This window comes from Helobdella robusta, assembly GCF_000326865.2.
Source record: "Helobdella robusta unplaced genomic scaffold HELROscaffold_3, whole genome shotgun sequence".
Taxonomy (NCBI): domain Eukaryota; kingdom Metazoa; phylum Annelida; class Clitellata; order Rhynchobdellida; family Glossiphoniidae; genus Helobdella; species Helobdella robusta.
The window spans coordinates 1460288-1480111 of NW_008704501.1; the positions used below are offsets into that span (position 1 = coordinate 1460288).

Below are 19824 nucleotides of genomic sequence, written 5' to 3' on the forward strand. Positions count from 1 at the left end.
AGATATAAAAATGATCACATATACGATCATATACAAAAATGTAATTATCTTGCAGAATGTTGGAGTGTACATTTTGAATACCAAATGGTAGGATTATAAGGAGGCAAAGTTTCTTAAACATAGGATTCAAAAACATAAATATAACATGGACATTAAGCCAAGTAATTCCTAACATAATATTAATTAGAGTGGTGAGTAGAGAGTGGATTTCCCAACTGATTAATGTACTTATGGAAAATTTAATAAATAACAAAACAAGAATGGTTGCCATTAGTAGCAGCCCAGTGACCTGCCACTGAGTTGCTGCCCGTGTTTGGGATTGCCAATGTCCACACCAACCACAGCAGAAACAGTATTACTTGGTACCTAGGCCAAAGCACCACCGAAGTAGCGATGACGAAGTCTTTTGTAAATATCATACAGGTCTAAATCCATGTAGTACTCATTTGATAATATTGCATTCATGTCATAAGCGTTGTCTGAAATGGGTTGTAACATTCAAACACTACTATGATATTATGTATCTAAATGCAATGTCCATTCACATTAAAACTCTTCTGCTGAGAAGTGATTAACACTAAGGACTAAGATGATGAAAAATATGGTAGAATGGTGTAGGTGATGTCAATTTTTAATTTTTCACCTATAACTATTATAAATTAAATTATAATATTGCTGATTATTATTGTATATAATTATAATATATAATATTTTATTGTATATAAAAAATATTTGTATAATTTTTTATAGCTAGCATAACAAAAATTAAATGAATGCATCACAAAAGTTTCAGAAAAAGTAAATACTTTAAAATTAAATAATAATACTATGCATGCGAAGCTTGTTGTTTGTTTAAAATTAAGTATTCAAAAAGAATACTTCAGCAGTATGATATGATGTCAGATAAGGAAATTTCATCAGGCACAGACTCTAAAGAAAAAATAACTGAATTTGTTCAGGATGGATTTCAGCTGGTTCAACCAAAAAATCTTTTTCCTCTTCTGTCAGGTCAGCAAAATCTTAGCAAACCTGCTATGAAGCACTCCTCTATAAAAATGTTTGGCACAGGCAAAAAATGTTTCCTAAAATAATCTAAAATCACTGACTTACTATCTTGGTAATGTTGAATCTTGCAAAAAAGAAGTAATTGAGGACCATCTGAAGAATAACAATATTTTGTTTCCAGTATTTTATAAACATATTGCTGATCATGTTATGAATGTCAGCAAATCATCTTAACTCCAAATAATGGCTTTCAGAATAAATTTGCCAAAGGATAAAAGCAACATATTTCTTTGTTCGAAAATTAAATATTATTTCTACCTGTATTATTTTATTTACATATATTCAATGTTACTTGTATATACAAAATTATAAATGTATAAATTATTCATATACAATACATGTATAGTCATATATTTTATAATTTATATTTATTCTAAACATAAGTTTGTTTTATAAAAGATATCTGAGTTGTTAATATAAATATTTATATTTATTCAATGTATGAACACATTTAATTATTTTAATTTTTGGCTATTATCCAATCAAGAACAACATAATAATTGACATAATAATTATGTCAATAAAGAATAAACATTTTGCTTTTTTTTTATTCAATGTAATGACTATTTTAATTTATTTAATCTTAACTTTATTTGATAATTTTTCATTATTGTTTATAAACCTTTAAAAAAAACATAAACTTTATTTATGACATGTTGATGTTATGCCCTCACAAGCTTAGCTTCTAGGTTTATTTTTGAAATAAAATATAAATCATATCCATTTTTAATACCACTAGACTAGACTAGAGATCGGTTCATGGTAGTTGTTAAATTAAAGTTAAACTAAAAAAAAAGGTAATTCTAATGCTACTAACTAATACTACTAATAATGGTAAATGATAACATCATATTAAAAAATTAATTAAGGATAGATAAACAAACATTAAAAATTTAAAATTAAAGATTAAATTATATATTAATTAATTAATAAATAATAATCAAACAATAGTTAAAAACAATCAAAGAATAAATGTCAACAACATCTAACTTATAAGGCAAGCCATTAAATGGTTGAACCACATCCAGTTACGACCCAACTGGAAGATAAGAAAAAAAGGTAAACCCTAATTCTAATACAACAGGATCAGGCGGAGAAAATAAATAAAGGTAAACTAAAAATTAACTCTAATCAATAGAGCAAAGGCTTAAGCTAAATGTTCAACATTCGACTTAAATTTAAACTTGAACATATGAGATTAACGAGTTAAGGCCTATGCTTCATTTTATTTTCTATATATAAAATTAAATGGATAAATTGTATAATATATATATAAAATTTCCTATATATATAAAATTGTATATAAAATTTACGGGTATAATTATATGTATATATATATATATATATATATTGTATGAAATTTTTTGAGTGGGTGAGTGAGTGAGTGAGAGAGTGAGTGTATAAATGCTTGTAGGTATGTATGTATGTATGTGTAAAAGTGCACGTCAAATTTTTTGCCATGAGTTATTCATGACAATTACGTTTGCTTGTTGTTTAAAGTCTTATCAATATAAATATAAATATATATATTTATATATATATATATTTATATCTATCTATATATATATATATATATATATATATATATATATATATATATATATATATATATATATATATATATATATATTTGTGACGACAAATCCGCTGTTGCTTCCGATAACAAGTGGTATAATCACGGGGTATAATAATCTATGGAGGGAATACGAAAGAAAGAAAGGGCAATCCAACTGAATAAAAAGCACGTGAGCTTACATAATAACAGAATGATTGCTTTACGCGTCATATTTTTTATATTTATATTTCCCAATAAAAATTTTTTTAATGTAAAAAAATGTGTGGGTGTACGTGCGATTTTGTTTAAATTGCACATTTAATGTACCTAAAATTTAAGGCATCTTAAGCATGTGACTCCGTGGCGCAATGGATAGCGCGTCGGACTTCTAGTGGTTGAAGATGTAATTCGGAGGTTGTGGGTTCGAGTCCCACCGGAGTCGATTATTTTTTACTTTGAATAGATCAAAATTCTTGATCATCCATTTACCATTTATTTGAAAGAATTATAAAATTAAAAGAAGGTTAAGTAATTCAAGTGCCAAATCTTTTATTGTTAATCATCAAATTGGTTTTACTATCAGAGGTATTTGGTCCCAGTTTCAATGTTCATATCTAACAGCAACTTCATATTAAATTTTTTATTAATTTTTGCCTTATCTAATGAAGGTTATAAATGTTCATTATTAATTAACTAACTAACAAATTAACTACAACATTCACGATTATAGAACAACCTTTGTACAGGTTAGCATTTATATTCCACGCATGTTAAATGTTTTAATCTATACATTGAATGATTTCACGTTTACATTTGTGTTGCTCATCTAATCAGTTCGCTACAAAATTTAAATGTTAAAAATTTACAACTTATTCTAAAAATAAATAACAAACAAATAAAAATACAAAATATAAGAGCACATTGAACATTTTTATCGGAACTGAGATCATGAAAGGACTGATGTAAAATGTGACATTTTGACATTTATTTTGTATTCTAAATTTTCTAACTTGATCGTTTTTAACCAAAACATGCGGGAACTTCGTTACAAAGAATTAGTTACGTTTGTTTCGTTGTTCTTAGGTGCGTGTAATGATGTTGAATTGATGCAGTCTGAGTTTATTTTATGTCAATGTTAACGTTCCTTATATGTTATCACACACAAAAAACTGCTTGGAAACAGAAACGCCAAAGTAGAAGGAAACAGTTTCTCCCACTGGCTGATTAAGGTGGATCGGGGATGGCCTTCGTTATCAACGTAAATGCATATATGTTAAGTTTTAGCCAACATATGTAATAAAATCACGAGCTCAATGATATTACGTTAAATAGAAAACTTGTAAAAAAAATTATACAACAAGTCAAAAAAAGATCGGCAATTGGCCCCATAACAAAACTTTAGTCCAGTTTTTCCCTGTAAAAGTGTAATTCAATTTCCCCTTCGTCAAAATGGTCTGGATAAGTCCGTAGTTCTGGTTACTTTTATTTAATTATGAAATGTGCTTCTGCTTGCTTTGTTTATCCAATTTGCTTTAGATGATTGCCTCGTGAGCTCGCTTTGTTTATCCAATTTGCTTTAGATGATTGCCTCGTAAGCTTTCGGGTTGAAGGACCAGTAGAAGGCAGATGAAAATGTAATTTTTATGCCTGAAGTAGAGCACCTTTTTTCTATTTTTGCACAATACTTGGTGAGCCTTGGACTCTTTTGCCATTTTTTATTTTATATAGCATTCAGACATAAAATATTAAATCATTGTTTAAACTACGTCGATATTTGAAGGCGAATAAGCTAAGTTCATGTAAATCAAATTAAACAAACTAATGTTTATTTTAAATTATTTTTGCCTGCCGGCGACAAAAGTTTTAAAAAATAAATGTTATGAATATTGATTGCAAAGTTTATAATGCATGAGTACGTTGTAACGAAGTTCCTACAGCTTTTGTGTTAACTACATTTAAGTTTTTCGGTGAATGTACAAAACATGATAAACATTAGAGCTCCTTGAAGATATTGATTAATAATAAAATTGTAACCGATCTCAGCTCTATCAAATCAACACCACAGGAAACAGACGTGAGCGTTACATACATTATTAATGAAAACCTGCTACAATAATATTGAAGATCACTAACTGATGAACTTCTGACTACATTAATTTGTACCAACTTGAATAACAAATTTAAAATAGTTACTTGCAGAATTATTTACATCTGAAACAAACGTTGTAAAAAATTAACGAAGCCAAATTATAAATGAAAACAGATTATTATAAAGACATTATGAAAGAAAAAAATTTATTTTGAGATTGCAGTATTTATTCATCCAGACTAGCTATTCTGTACTTTTTTAAATCATATCAAAATGTGTGGATGCAGTCTTGTTACCAACTAAGCAGTTGACTGGATTGCACGCACGCACTTTCGAACATTTCACGCAAAATATTTTTTCGTAAAAAATCTCATTCTAAGTCTCTAATTGGTTTTCAATATTCTTTTATACGTTGCACAATAACATCTTAAATCAACAAGGACTTGAATGTATTTCAACGAGCACGTAATGCATCGCGAACATCAAATATTAAATAAAACAATTTTTTGTGTTAAAGTGTTAAACGTATAATCACCGAAAGATTGCCAAATTATGATTGAACTAAAAACATCGATACATGTAACAAATCAAAAACAGTAAAAAAATTCTACTTACCACGCTTTCAATGTAATTAACATGATCAGATTTTAACGGGCAACACCAAAGAATTCAGATGTTATCTAGTTTATGAATAATGCTAGACTGCGCATACTATTTAAATAAAACGCTATAAACAATAGTCTCAGTATCTACATGAAATATTATCACTGATATCAATTTAAAATAACTGATAAGTATAAATAAATTATCAATTTAACAATATGATAAAGTTTGAACGATGCTAACAAATGCAATAAAAACATGTAGTATACGCACGCACAAACAAAAAGCATCTAAAAATATCTACTGGCAGATATGACTTGTGGTGTGGTTGTTAATGAACTTGTTATAAAACAAGGAGAAAGAGTTTGTTTCTTTGTCCCAAAAATCAGATGAAAAATACTGGTAAAATTTCAAATTTCTAACAAAAAATATAATTTAAAAAAAAATAATAGCAACTAATTAAACCTCAGTTTTCAACTGCATCATTATCACCATCGTTTTACGTGAAAGCACGGCTTCCATTTTTCCAATGGATGCTTTTCATTACATAAAACTTGGTACATTATAAAATGGTTATTTAATATTCTAATCTAAACAATAATAATTTTTTCACAAAAAATTAAAAATCATGACTCTCAAACAAGAAAATATGTTTTGAGATCTAATCACAGCGCAAATTCAAAAAAATTTTGATACAAATACTTATTTATAGCTAAAATGGGTAGATGGCTGAAAATGTACGTAGTTGTAGTAGGACATTGTTTGACAAGTTATTGCTATTTTGTGAAAGATATATTTTACATTATCATCAGAGATTTTATGCTTTACTTTATTTTTACTTTCTGCATTTACTCTCGGTTACGTCGTTTAGCCAATTTTGACTGTATCAGTTTTGTTATCAACGACCCTCGTTTGGATACATGAAAACATTGTTTTAATTTTTTTTAAATTCACACAAAGACCTTGCTGTCCTGAACATCGTTGATGAAATAATATTAAACAATTTTACTTGAGGCTTCAACAAGTAAATTTCATTTACGTTGAATGAATGTTCCAAAATTTTGCAATGTTTTTAATTATTATTGCATAGACACATAAAATACACTGTGAGTCTAGCGGATGATTGACAATACTACAAAGATAATATACAATACAAATTGTAATCAAGCGACAAAAACAAAATATTATTTCTCAAGAAATGTAATGGACAGCAGTAAAAGTATTATTTGTGAGGTAGACAGATTGTTCCTGTCTGTAACGCTAATAAATCTGAACATAAATGAGAATATTCATACCAGTGATGATGTTGACCCTAAAAATTAACAAGAATAACTATTGTATCAGTAGCTGGAACAAAATTTAATATTAACAAACAACATGAATGGAAAGAAATTGTTACATCAATAAAAGCATTATAACCTAATTTTTCACCCTCAATGGCCATCCAATGATTGAAGAAATTTTCGTTCGAACAAGTGTGGAACTACTTTATGCCTGTGAAATAATTGTTGATGCTCATGTTAGTCATTCTGTATGCAAGCCACTTTATTTATGGATGAACTAATTAATATTTGACCATGATTTTGCAACTGTACAAATTCTACGTAAACCTTATCGGGAGCATGACTAAATGCAGAATAGGAAAGACCATTTTCAGATAAGTCACTGGAGCAAATCCAAATCCACATAAGATGGCCAACTGCAATAGTTGTATAAATGTGAATAGATGTATCTTTCTTTGTGGAACTGTTCTTATGTAGTGGTTTGGTGGGTAAGCCGCCTGAAATTTAAAAACTCATGTTACAATAAAAGCAACACAATTAGCATGCTCCTAAAATGTATGTCGAATACAAACGTCAGGTGAATTTATTAGCAAGACGATCTACCTGTTCAGTCAGAAGTAGCATAATTCTTTCAAACATTTGATTGCTGTGGAGGGCAGTGATTGCTAGATATAAAAATAAACCATCCAACACCGGCCTTGGTATACTTTGCAACTTGTCTATAAAATGAACCGAAAGCCCTATGAGTATGTGAGATAATATTCCTGTAACCCGTGTTTCTCGTACGCTCACAATCCTGGCGAGTTTACAATTTAGAATGGTTGTCAACAAAAGTTCGTGTGACTATACTACTAGTTCACAGATAATAAAAAGTCTTACTTTAAGTGGACACGCCCTTGATACACTCTGTCCTCCTTGTCTGCCATGGCTCTGACATGCAACGGAGAGTGTGGCAGAGCTCCGTGAACCATTGGAAGACCTAGAAAGCTCAATATGGCGTTTATTATCGCTATAACTACTAGATCCCAGTGGTAAGCCGGGCCTTTTTTGAGTCTGTAAAATTAAACATTTCAGAATTATTAGGTAATTCAAATTTGGTATTAAGGCATGGCGATCTTGTCATTTTAAAATTTTGCTTTGCATCATCCGGGGTGAGCCTTTATTTGAATGAAAGACTGCTAAGCCCGGAAAATACAAAATAAAATATAGATAACACCAAGGTCGCCATTCCTTTCTTGAATCTAATTGGTTACTAAAAAAATCTATTTTTCAGAAAAGTAACTAACCTGTTATCTGGACTGTTAACAATGGCACTCGCTGTGTTCTGATCCATAAAAAATAACAAAGACAAGCAAAACCCTAATGCCATAGCTCCCAAGACAACAGTCCAACCTGAAAAATTAAGCATGTAGTCATTTATTTCAATTGAGCAATAGCGAAAATGAATTACACAGATCAATTATTCATTTTGCATGACTTACAATGTTAAAGGAAATTTGGCAATTAACTTACTTAAGTTTAGCATGTCTCTCGGCAATTTGAACAAATCTCCTTTATCGATTACTTGAAATTTTTTCACTGGATTAAATGTTGCGATTTAACAAATTTTATTCTTGCAAAATCATAATATGAAGAATTTTATTTTACAGGGTTTAAACAAAAATGTTAACGATAAAAATGTTAACTCAAATATTCAATGAAGGAACTAACAGTTGACTTCCCTAAAAACGTATGAACCAAAGAAAGACATGAGGATGACGGAAACTGGTAGAGCACAGTCAGCTAGCAACTCACGCTTACTTGCATTTAAAAACGGACTGAATTTGAAGGTAGTTTGTTATATTTGTGGCTAAATTATTGGATGTTTAATTTGTTAATCGTTTAATTCGTTTTTATGTGTTATGACAAGTTGAAGCTCAATCATTTTTATTGATCGTTATTCTGCGTCTACTCTTCAATGCGGTTGAATGGTGTGGCGTGTGATCGAGCAAAACGACGGGTTAATGGACAATAAAATTAAAAACAAAATGGGTCTATCAATCGAATTATTACATTAAAATTCATTCACAAATCACATTTTTCGAGCCAAAAATAGGTCATTGAATAAATTCAAGTTTTATATTAAAACTTTAATAATATTTTGCGTTGTAATAAGTAAACCTTACGAGATTAAATCAAATTTTATTACAACTGAGAACAAATATAAAAAAGAGATTTTCAAGTGTTATTTCTTGCATTCCTTACAACAGACACTGAATAACAAAAACGCATTAACGAAATTTGTAGTTTGAATTTCTTTATATTTGCAGTAAAAAACTAAAACAAATCACCGACAATTACATTTATTGTCAGGGAAATAAGAAAATGGGATGTAACAAAAGGTATTCCGTGCGGTGCCGATTGTTTAATCAAATTATTTTATAAAGACTAACGTTTTTGTGAAGTTGTACAGAGAGAGGCCTAGCCACACTGTTCCAAGCATCAGTAGCAAGTACAAGAGACTGTTTTCTCTAAGGCATTCTTCAAGATGATATTGCAAATTTTATAAATGTTGTTTCTTTTCTTCACAACGTCACTCAAAATTATATTGTAAAAAATATTTCTTAAATTTATTTATCAATTAAACTGAGTTGAACGAATGTCTATGTTTTTAATAGAAAAATTGTTATAGTTATTCAGAACAAAGTAACAAAAATTTGTTAACAAAGCCTTACCATTACCGGTTTCATCATCGCCATCATTTTTATGATCTTTGTTGTTGGTGTTAATGGAATAAGTATCAGCTATTGGTGGAGAAGATGATGACGAGAAGAGAGACAGCGGCGATGAGGATGATGACAGTGATGATGTTAGAGCAGATTGTATTGCATTGGTTATGATGGAGTCGTTGGTCAGCGTGTGGTAATAAGATGATGAAGAAGAGGACTGCAGGCATGCCTTCGAGTTGTAATTTTCGTGGAAGTCTGCGTTCGTTAAAATTTGTTGTCGCGTAGTAATCAGTGATAAAAACGTTTGCATATTTTTATCTATTTATATTTCTGGCTTAAACTTATGACTACCAGATTCCAACTCATCAGTTGTGACCGTCATAATTATTCTTAGAGCTGTTTAACCGTTTCATAAAAAAATTGTGAGTTTGTTAGTTGGACTGATATTTTCTCGTCAGCAGTCATTGATAAGTGCGAACTAAGAAATTTAAAAATTCTTCCTACGTGTGATCCTATTATCATGTGTTTCTTATTTTTAATTTCACTTTTATATTTTCTCATCAAATGCTTGTGTGACAGATTTTTCAACTTTACCTATCATTCAGCCATTAACAAAATTATATTTGTAACGTTTCAATGAAGATTGTTATTAAATGCTCTGAAAGTAAGTTATTGACGCAAAAAATTTCTTTCAGTGCTCGTGTTTGAGTTGTTAGCTTCATTGTTTGTTGTTAGTGTTATCAAATTCATAAGGCTGAAATATAATCACGATGGATGAAAATGCAAGTTTGAAAAAGTAGTTAACCCAACCCACCTGATACAACGTCCTTGAAGGCGTCAAAAGCAAACGCCAAAGATATAAATATGGCAAATATTTCTTCAGTGGATCTTTTTGAAAAAATCAAACAAAAATCATTATGATAAGATATAAAAATGAAGGTCTAATGCGAGTGCTGCAGTTGTAAACGATGTTCCATGTCAAATTTTCAAGGATATTTATATGCTACTAAAGTGATAATCATTTAAAATTATTGATCGGATCATATATATCGCTCAACTACGATTTATAATTATACAATATTCACATTTCTTCAAAATAAAATGATAAAAGTCATATATTAAGTTAAATTTGATAAAACCGATTTTAGGCTACACTAGTGAGTAATTAAAAAATTAGATAAAAATTTCTTCACAGGTAGTTTGTCACCCAACCAGCTGATCAACTGACCAACCAACTAACTGAATATTGACCAACCAGCTAACTAATTAATCAACCAATCAGACTATAAATCCACTAACAAACCAACCTGGTACACCACTTCATAAGTTTGCTGGCGTCTGTGAAAGCGTAGATAAGCAAGAAAAACGAATTCCACAGGCCGATGCAGGCAAACATGGACATGAAATCTAATCCCCATTCTTGGCATATGTTGTAGATTACTGTCAAGATATCGAAATTGCTAAATGACTGAATGATTGCTAATATACACACATGCTTTAGTGGCACCAATTATTCATCATGCCCTGCACTTATCACTTATCTTTTGCTGCAATCATTCATAATTTGGAATCAATGTTTTATTACTGCAATCGCTAACGCAACACCGTAATTAAATACAATCCTCAAGTTTTTGCTCATTTTTATTTAAACGCTGCTAAGTTTGGAGGGCGAGTTAGCTCAAACGGTAGAAGTGTGTACGCCTCCATACGTCGTCATTAATGTGTGGTGGACTGGTTCAAATGTTCCTTGTCTGAACTCAGACTGTTTGTGTTAAGTGTGTAGGTGTTTGTCATATATGCAAGCAAACAGGAACATACATTTCAGGTACATACAATCGTACGCCGTCCTTGTTACAGCCCTCATGTAGTTAACACCATATGTGTATGTGTGTGAGTATGTGTTTGTGTGTGTGCGCGCGTGTATCTGTGTGTGTGCGCGCGTGTGTGAAAGAGAATCAGTTAAGCAACATGTTTGAAACCTTTAGTGTAGAGAGCTAGTGGAGCCGTCGTAAGCAATATGACCATCGGTTGTCCGCCCATTAGCGCAAAAAACAACCCACCGATAGTTTGCGAGTATATTGCTTTTGTCACATCTGCATGGAGACATGTGGAAATGCGCGATATTCATTTTTATTTCAATTTTATAGTCCGTTTATTGGTCTAATCTAAAATTGCGCAACAAATTCGGCAAATAATATTATATGTTACGGTTTGCTTTGTTTTTGCTTGCGAATTAAAATGATTAAGAACAACAAACCAGCGTACACATCTTAGTAAAATGACTCACCAATTTTTCCACTGGTATTGTTATAGTTTAATACTCCAAGGGCAATGGCTGGAAGGATGCAAGCAAAGTAGAGGAAGAAAGTGGTTGATACTGTTTTGTGTAAGGTGTTCTGACCGACAAATCCTTCAAAAAATACATTGTTATTATAAAACTGGTAAATCTCTAAGAACCAGTAACAAAATTGTAATTATGATTTGAAAAATAAATATATACCTAAATAAATGCGTTAAATGTTAACTCGTACCGTCTTTGAAATCCGAGAGATAGTGAGGAAGCCTCCTCTTCAGGTCCTCCCTGATGCCCCTACCTATCCAGCACATTCGGGACGAGCTCTGTAGGCGCGCAATTGTTTAACAAAAACCTTTTTTTTGCATTAGATAAGTTAAATAATTATTATAGATAGTAATTATTTAATGATTGGAAATATTATTTTGATCGACTTTTGCACCTGCGGGTCGACCATTTTGCAGTTTGAATCTCCAGACATTTTTCTCTTGCTGTTGTCCTCGCACTGTTCCTCGGCCAGTTCCTTCATGTGTTCCCACATGACCTGCTTGAACTCCTGCTCGGTTCGAGCCCCTAGCAAGCGCAGTCGAAGATCAATATCGGCAAATAATGTGGCAAATGTTCGACCAGTCTCCAATGCATTCTTTGTACCTTTCTGAAGCGTGCGGAAGAGATTTGTTAGATAGAATTCGTTTATACGTTGCAAAAATACCTTCGTTCAAACCAGTAGCATACCAATATCGTAGCATATCACACAAACAACAATCGACATTCAACAACATTCAACATCAACAACCGCATCATTTTCTTTTTAAGTATAAAAACCAGGGTGTCGGAGTCGGAAAACTTTTTACCCGATTGCGACAGCCTGCTGATAAAGCTGGACCGACGCATGCATTGTTGCATTGTTCGTTGGCATGATGGCACCGCACGACCACCATCGCCAGGTCGAAATAAGGAAATGCGTTTGAAACAGAATAACAAATTTAACAACGTGAAAAAAACAACAATAATAACAACAATAAAAACGGGAAACACCAAAAATGATAACAATTTGAAAGACGCAAAAAAACAACAGCATCGTAATATCAGACAACCACAGCGGCAAGAACGATGTTAATAAATGCCTCTTTAGTGGATGTGACAACCATGATGATGAACCAGACTTCCTGACAAGTTCGTCCCAAATTGGCAGGACTTCTGAGACGGGCGATCGCCACGTGTCGCTTCTGTACGGTGGCCGCAGTGCAGCTGTCGTGTTTGCGTCATTAATTGCGTAACATTTGTGAAATAATTTTAATTTTATTTGCCTGTTGTATGTTTGTTGAGAGAGGTGGAAGGCTATTTGTATGATTATATTTTATTGGAATGCATCTCACAAATTTTATTTAGTATAATATAGTCGGTATCAAATATTCTGATGGCATTGTGCAATATACTACGGCATAAGTTTTCGAATGTATCTAAAAATAAATGATACAAACAAAGAGGTTGGTAAGTTAGCTCAGTCTTCAGAAGTGCCATGTCTCGTTACACGATGGCCTGGTTCGAAAACTACCTGTCCGAGACTCAAAGACCATCACACGCGTACGATGCGGTGCTTGCGCGTGCACGCATAATGTGTATATGCGTCGTGTGGTGTGGCTAATACACATGGGATTCAATATTTAGATGAGAAAACATTACGGTTCTTATTGAAAATGCAGAAGACTAAACAACTGACAGAACGCAAATCCAGGACTGGTCGTAATCGTATGAACCGCCGTAGGAGCTGCACGTGCATTGGATGGATTTCGACAGCTGGTGTGCTGCATGCAAGTTGATACAGACGTGTTTTAATTGATGTTTTTGCGTATGGTAAAATAAAAATTATAACGAGTTCAGAAAATGTTATAAAAATTTTGAGAGGAGATGTAAGTTGAAGGTGACACCGATGAAGCCTAACTGACCCGTGGCGTCGGTGAAGAGGGCCCTGCTGGCTTCCTGGAACGCACTGACGCTCTCTTCGTGGTCCATCAAGTGATGTAGCATCTCGTTGAGGATCTGTTTCAAGTCGTTTTCTTGCACGTCCAACATCAGCTGAGCCTGCGGTGTTGTTCCTCTTCTTAATATTGCTTGTGTTGTTTTAATTGCCGCCAAATTTGGTGCTGCTGATATGATGTCATTCTCATCCCGATGTGGTTCGCAGTTTGATATTTGTAAAAACCGAGCAGTATAATATCACTAATGCTTGTGTTTATGATAATGAACTGTGGTTATCTGGTGTAAATATAAGTTTTGTTTAAATTTGCTTATTTTTAATTAATCTAGACTCGCAGAATAGAAAGTTTTTGTGAACATAAGCTGTTGTAATATCTGTAAGTTTGTGGTCTATTATCATCATCATTATCACCATGACCACTATAATCATCGTCATCAAAATCATCATGATCATCACCATCATCACAGTCATCGTCACTCACCTGACTGAGGAACTGTTCAACATCCAACATCCACAACATAAGTTTGTGGTCTATTATCATCATCATTATCACCATGACCACTATAATCATCATCATCGTCATCAAAATCATCATGATCATCACCATCATCACAGTCATCGTCACTCACCTGACTGAGGAACTGTTCAACATCCAGATGCGCTCTTATCTCGGCGGCAAAGTCTTTCATGGGAATTTTCTGCAGGCGTGAGAATATTTTCAACGTTGAATTCCAAATAATGCATTCCATCAAATAATTCCAGAACGCTGATCTTATATAACGTTACGAATCACTACTCATCCACAACAACAACATTTACGTAAACCACAACAGCAAGAAGAAGTTAAACTGAACTAACTTCCAGTCTGGTGTAAACAAGGGATACCTCCTCTTCCTCGTCTGCAACATTCAATCAATGTGGGTTCATATTAGTTAAACAACAACTTCTGTATAAAAACAACAGCAGCATCAACAACAGCAGCAGCAACAACAGCAGCAGCAACAACAACAACACAGCCTAGCACTAATCGTAACAAACAGTTTTGTCTGTGAAGACGGATAAGACAATCTTTTTAAATTTTATAAAAATTGAAACAACTACATATCTGAAATGATCAGCAACATGGCTGTTTGTTTTATAGACACAACATAACCCAACCACAATAAAGAGACAGGTTCACGGTATCAACACAAAATAATTATTACAACAACGGTGCTTATGAAAAAAACTCAAGATATGCGCTATACAAATTCAAAAATATAGAAATCATATAAAACAACTGCTTCACAGAACAACTGACTCGTGAAGGTCACAAAAAAAGGTTCATAGCCGAACAAGTAAGTGTTAAGATGCCACAACAAACAACCGCACAATAACAAAGTCAACTAGAGCAACAAAGTCAACTAGAGCAACAGATGCCAATGCCAACCATCGACAACAACTTGAACAACAGATCATCATCAACAACTAGGAAGGATCATCGAGAAGAGCAACCTGAGCAACCTGGATAGTTGATACTCAGCATACTCTCTCTGCATTCTTGAGGGTTTTGATTGATGGCCAGAAAGCTGCCTCTCTGCGTCATCACCAACGTTTTGCCCCTCCCACCTGCTTGCAATTGATAGGCTGAGCCGTAATGGCCTTGACCCTGTTGTTCCTGTTGATTCCAATTGGTTGGCGAACTTGGCCGTTCAAATGTTATGGAAGGCAACCCTAAGTGCAATCCTAACAGTTAATATTTCACAAGTTTGATAATATAATTAATCTCGTTGAATAAAAAAATTTTTCATTGAAAATATTTTTCAGTTTAATAAATTTATTTCAGAGTGAAATTTATATCAATACAGTTTCAAAAATTGTTAATTAAAATATGAATTGGTAATGAGCAATAAAAAGAACATAAAATTGCCATCAGAACGTGAAAGTGTCAGAAAACTAAAAAAAATTTGCAGTTCGTTTGGCGTTATTTACGCCCTCTATTAAGGTGATGCAATTTGTACGCTCCACGTATTTGGCAACATTTACAAGCAAGCAAAAAAGCAGCAAAGAGATAACAATCAACTACGCAACACAGCAACAACTTGTTCACCCACCTCTTCACCTCTTGTAACCACCTACCTGATACCACCACCCACCTGAAGCAACCACCCACCTGATACAACCACCCACTTAATGCAACCACCCACCTGATACAACCACCCACCTGATACAACCACCCACCTGATGCAACCACCCACCTGATGCAACCACCCACCTGATACAACCCTCCACCTCGTGCAACCACCCACCTGATGCAACCACCCACCCACCTGATGTTCGTCTGCTGGTCACTGGAGAACTCGGCCTGGAGACTGACTTGCCATCGTACCAGCCTGGTGAGGTGTTGGCGTCCGCTGGTGACCTGTCTGTGGGGAAGGCCAGGGTGACGGAACAACTTCGACGCAGATTGGAATCATAGTAATCCAGCGCCGAAGGAAATGGGAATGCCTTGCTTGCTTGGTTCCTCAACGGTTGATCTAAAGCTGCAGCTAATGATGATGGTGTTGTACATTTTGTTGTTATTAATGGTATGGTGGAAGAATGTTTTAGTAGTAATGGTGATGTTTTTGTACGAAGTTTGTGTTTGTATGATGTTTGTGTTTGTAAGATGTTTGTGTTTGTACGATGTTTGCGTTTGTACGATGTTTGTGTTTGTATGATGTTTGTGTTTGTATGATGTTTGTGTTTGTATGGTGTTTGTGTCTGCTTTTTTAAGTGTTGTCAGAACTTTTATAAAATAAAGAAACATCACCACTTACAACGGGCATCGTTTATTTCTTATTACAAAACTCTCTCATTTTACTAACGAAATTGAATAAACGCATTCTAATTGCCAAACAAATGAATGTGCTTGCTGTATTTTTCACGTAATAAACCTCAAACTGTTTGAAAGATGTCATTTCTGCTGCATTATTCACGTCAGCACACCTAATGTCTGAGAGTTATGCGGAAATTCAATTATGACATCACCATGTTTCATGGCCTTGCTATATAGCTTTGAAGAGCACCCAAACATTCAAACGAGCTTACGAAAGTTGCTTGTGATGGCAGAACGTTGATGATATGAGAGTGATTGCTTTGTGTCGCTCGTTGTACGAATGCAAATTTCATTCAAAATGTAATTTCAACAATACTGCCTTATTTATTAACTTTACTTCAAGTTTATTAAAAAATTACAGTGTTTAATAAATAAGTAAAGGTATAATAATTAAAAAATGTATTAAGTAAAAACGTAATACTTCTTTGCTTGTTTGGCTCCGGTTTGCTGGTTGCGGATTGAAAGCTTGCTGTTGAGTTGGCAGCCAGCAATTTAGTTCTTTCGTTAAAGAGATTTCCCGCCAAACTTTTTGGTGCGTAGGTGGTCTGCGTGCAGTTGAACAGAGAGTTGCAGCTGACGGAATTTTTCATTTCGTCGAAGGGAATCTGTTTCTTTGATTTACGAATCTTTGCATTTTTCAATTTCCCCGATCCCCCACTCAACGTCCTCTGTCTAAACTGGCTTCCGAAACCTGAAATTGTATTCTGTGCGTCTGCTCGCTGACCGCCACTCAATTTTTTTACGTTTGCATTTTTGTTGAAAAACGTATCGCCAAAAAAATGTTGTTGTCTGTTGGCGTTGGTGTTGTTGCCTTCATTGTTATTGTTAGCAATGCTGTTACTGGAGGATGGTTTGACGATGACGATGCTGCAACCTGCTGCTTCCACCAGCGGCTTCACTGACGTCATATCCATTCAATTCACCGACAGGTCTTAACTTTGGGCTCTCAACAGCTTCAACGTATGCACTGCAATTCAACGATAGTTGGAGTCTTTAAAAATTAATTTAAATTGTATTGGTTTTAATGTTAAATGACAAAAAAATTCTGTTAAACGAAAATTTCGTATTAAATAAAAAAGAATAAAATGCCATTTTTTGAATTTAAGGACAAAAAAGGAAATAATTATTGTAACATATGGCCAATGAATGACGACCTAATTATAATGAAAGTCTTCAGTGCCCGAGAAGAGCTCTACAAGACAATAAGGTAAACGCGAAAACAAACAAAACAAATCTGAAGCAACGCAGACCAGCACTCAGAAAAGCATCAGTATTCGAAGCAACACAACAGCATGGACAAACACCGCACATTGAAACAACCAAACAAACACACGCACACAGCACACACAAGATTCAAAAACAACATTCAATATTTACAAACAAACACTCATGTCTATGCATTTTATTGGAAATATCTTGTTTTCGTTGCTTCGAGGATCTTCTTCTATTTTACAATCCATGGACGACTTACTGGCCTCAGTTCACAAAAATGTAAATTCGAAGGCAAGTGCATAAAAACTTTGTCGTCATTTATCCTTTAAGACAACAATTTGATAATTTTTTAAACGGTATTCCTCAGCCGCGGATGGGATTTGAAATGTTGTCTTCATCGATAAATACGTTATCTTCAATAAATTTTGAAACTTTTTAATTTTCAGGGATTTTAAACGATTTGAAAACCTGTAAGCTGTTCGTTGCAAACCTGTATTTATCATCATACAAACATGTCTCAACCGCTAGAAGGCATTCGATTTTGTTTGCCCCCCTCCAATGATAATTTCCATTTTTTTTTCTAAATTTCGTACGTATAATATCTAAGCAGATTTTTTTTTACAAGTGTGCAAAGCATTTGAATTACGCCCGAGAATGCATGCAGAGGGATGCTTCTTCAACAAACTCACTGCGATATCGTAATTAGTTATCCGAGACGTAATTAGCAAACAAGCGTTAAATAATTCACTAGTAACTTTTTGGAGTCCAAGTTGTCTTTGCACAGAGCAACATGTAGCAATACAATTAACCATTCGTGGCATGCAGTGATTGAAAGTTTCGGCAGTATTTCAACTTCATATATCAATCAGTAAAACTGTTCACATGTATTGATACTGTATTATTTCTCCGAATATTTTTTTAAAATAAAGATTTAATGAAATTATGAGTGAAATGTTAAAACTAGTGAAAATCATGCATTTGAGATATTGCAAAATATTATATTCCCCAAAAATATAATTGCACGGTTTAATTGAATGCTGAATTATTAAACATGAAAACTTTATTTCAAAGTGAGGCAATGGATTTGTATAGGTACATTCTGAATATTTCACTCACTTTCTACTTTATTCATGCAAAAATTTATGATTTATTTAGCTATGATAGACTTCAATTATATATACACTAAGTAAAATTTACCATAACTTTAATAACCCGTACCAAGAACCGAACCGTTTCGTACGCCATCTCTCGCTGGTAATGAAAAATATTTCTTCAAACAAAACTTCAAAAATACTTAAGCGACGCATAACTGAGACATCTGGTCAATGTGCGTCATAAACAAAAGGATGCCAGATACAAAATGATACCGGATATAAAGTGGTGTCAGATGTTAAATGATATAAGATACAAAATGATGTCGGATACAAAATGATATAAGATACAAGATGATATAAGATACAAGATTTATTTGTCAGTTTACTATGCACAATTTAAAATTATTTTTATTAATTCACCAATTTTAAGTTAATCGAAGAAACTGTTAATGTAATAATAACAAGTGACTTAAAAATTTTAAAAATTTCTACAAATGAAACGTCTTCAACTTTTTGTAAAAAAATAAAATATTTCAAGCACATCCACAATGAAAAGATAAAAATTTTGTTGAGAAGAATACAAAAACAGTACACGGCATTGAACGTATATGAAACCAAGGACAGTCCTAAATAAATATGAAATTTCGAAAATGATTTATGAAACATTTGCAATGTACCAACCAACTCAAATCTATGAGTATTGTTACATAAGCAGAATAAACATTGCAAAACAAAAATATGTAGTTAAAGTTTATTCTAAAGTTTTTTTCAAAATATCATGTTCTGTTGTCGAGATAATGGAGTCTTCTGATGACTTGGTCCTACAAGTCCTCAGGCTTGTGAAACTCTTCTAAGAAAAAATTGAAACTTATTCTGAATCCTGTTTCTCTTTACTTTGTATATTTATTTGTAAACACATTTTTGTTTTAATTAAAAAAACTATTAAAGTACTTTGTTTCATAATTTTTAATTTGAACGGGCATTTACACGATCGCCTGCTTCCTACCTCCGAACAAAACACATCAACTCACAAGTAAAACTGAAGCAAGTGGTGAAAGAGTTTGGTGCATGTTGCTATTTTATT

General features: G+C 33.2%; 1 protein-coding gene across 1 annotated transcript; it reads right to left on the minus strand.

The window, feature by feature from the left end:
- Nucleotides 1–6745: 6745 nt before the first annotated feature.
- Nucleotides 6746–14326, minus strand: HELRODRAFT_65855 (hypothetical protein; the record flags this gene model as incomplete). Its single annotated transcript, XM_009021073.1, has 19 exons — nucleotides 6746–6806; nucleotides 6923–7092; nucleotides 7199–7391; nucleotides 7475–7648; nucleotides 7882–7966; nucleotides 8108–8173; nucleotides 8306–8412; nucleotides 9028–9105; nucleotides 9402–9558; nucleotides 10118–10191; nucleotides 10611–10743; nucleotides 11283–11396; nucleotides 11591–11713; nucleotides 11835–11920; nucleotides 12031–12251; nucleotides 12709–12847; nucleotides 13320–13396; nucleotides 13526–13681; nucleotides 14207–14326. The coding sequence occupies 19 exons, from the start codon at nucleotides 14324–14326 to the stop codon at nucleotides 6746–6748; spliced, it is 2334 nt and encodes a 777-aa protein (XP_009019321.1).
- Nucleotides 14327–19824: the final 5498 nt, after the last annotated feature.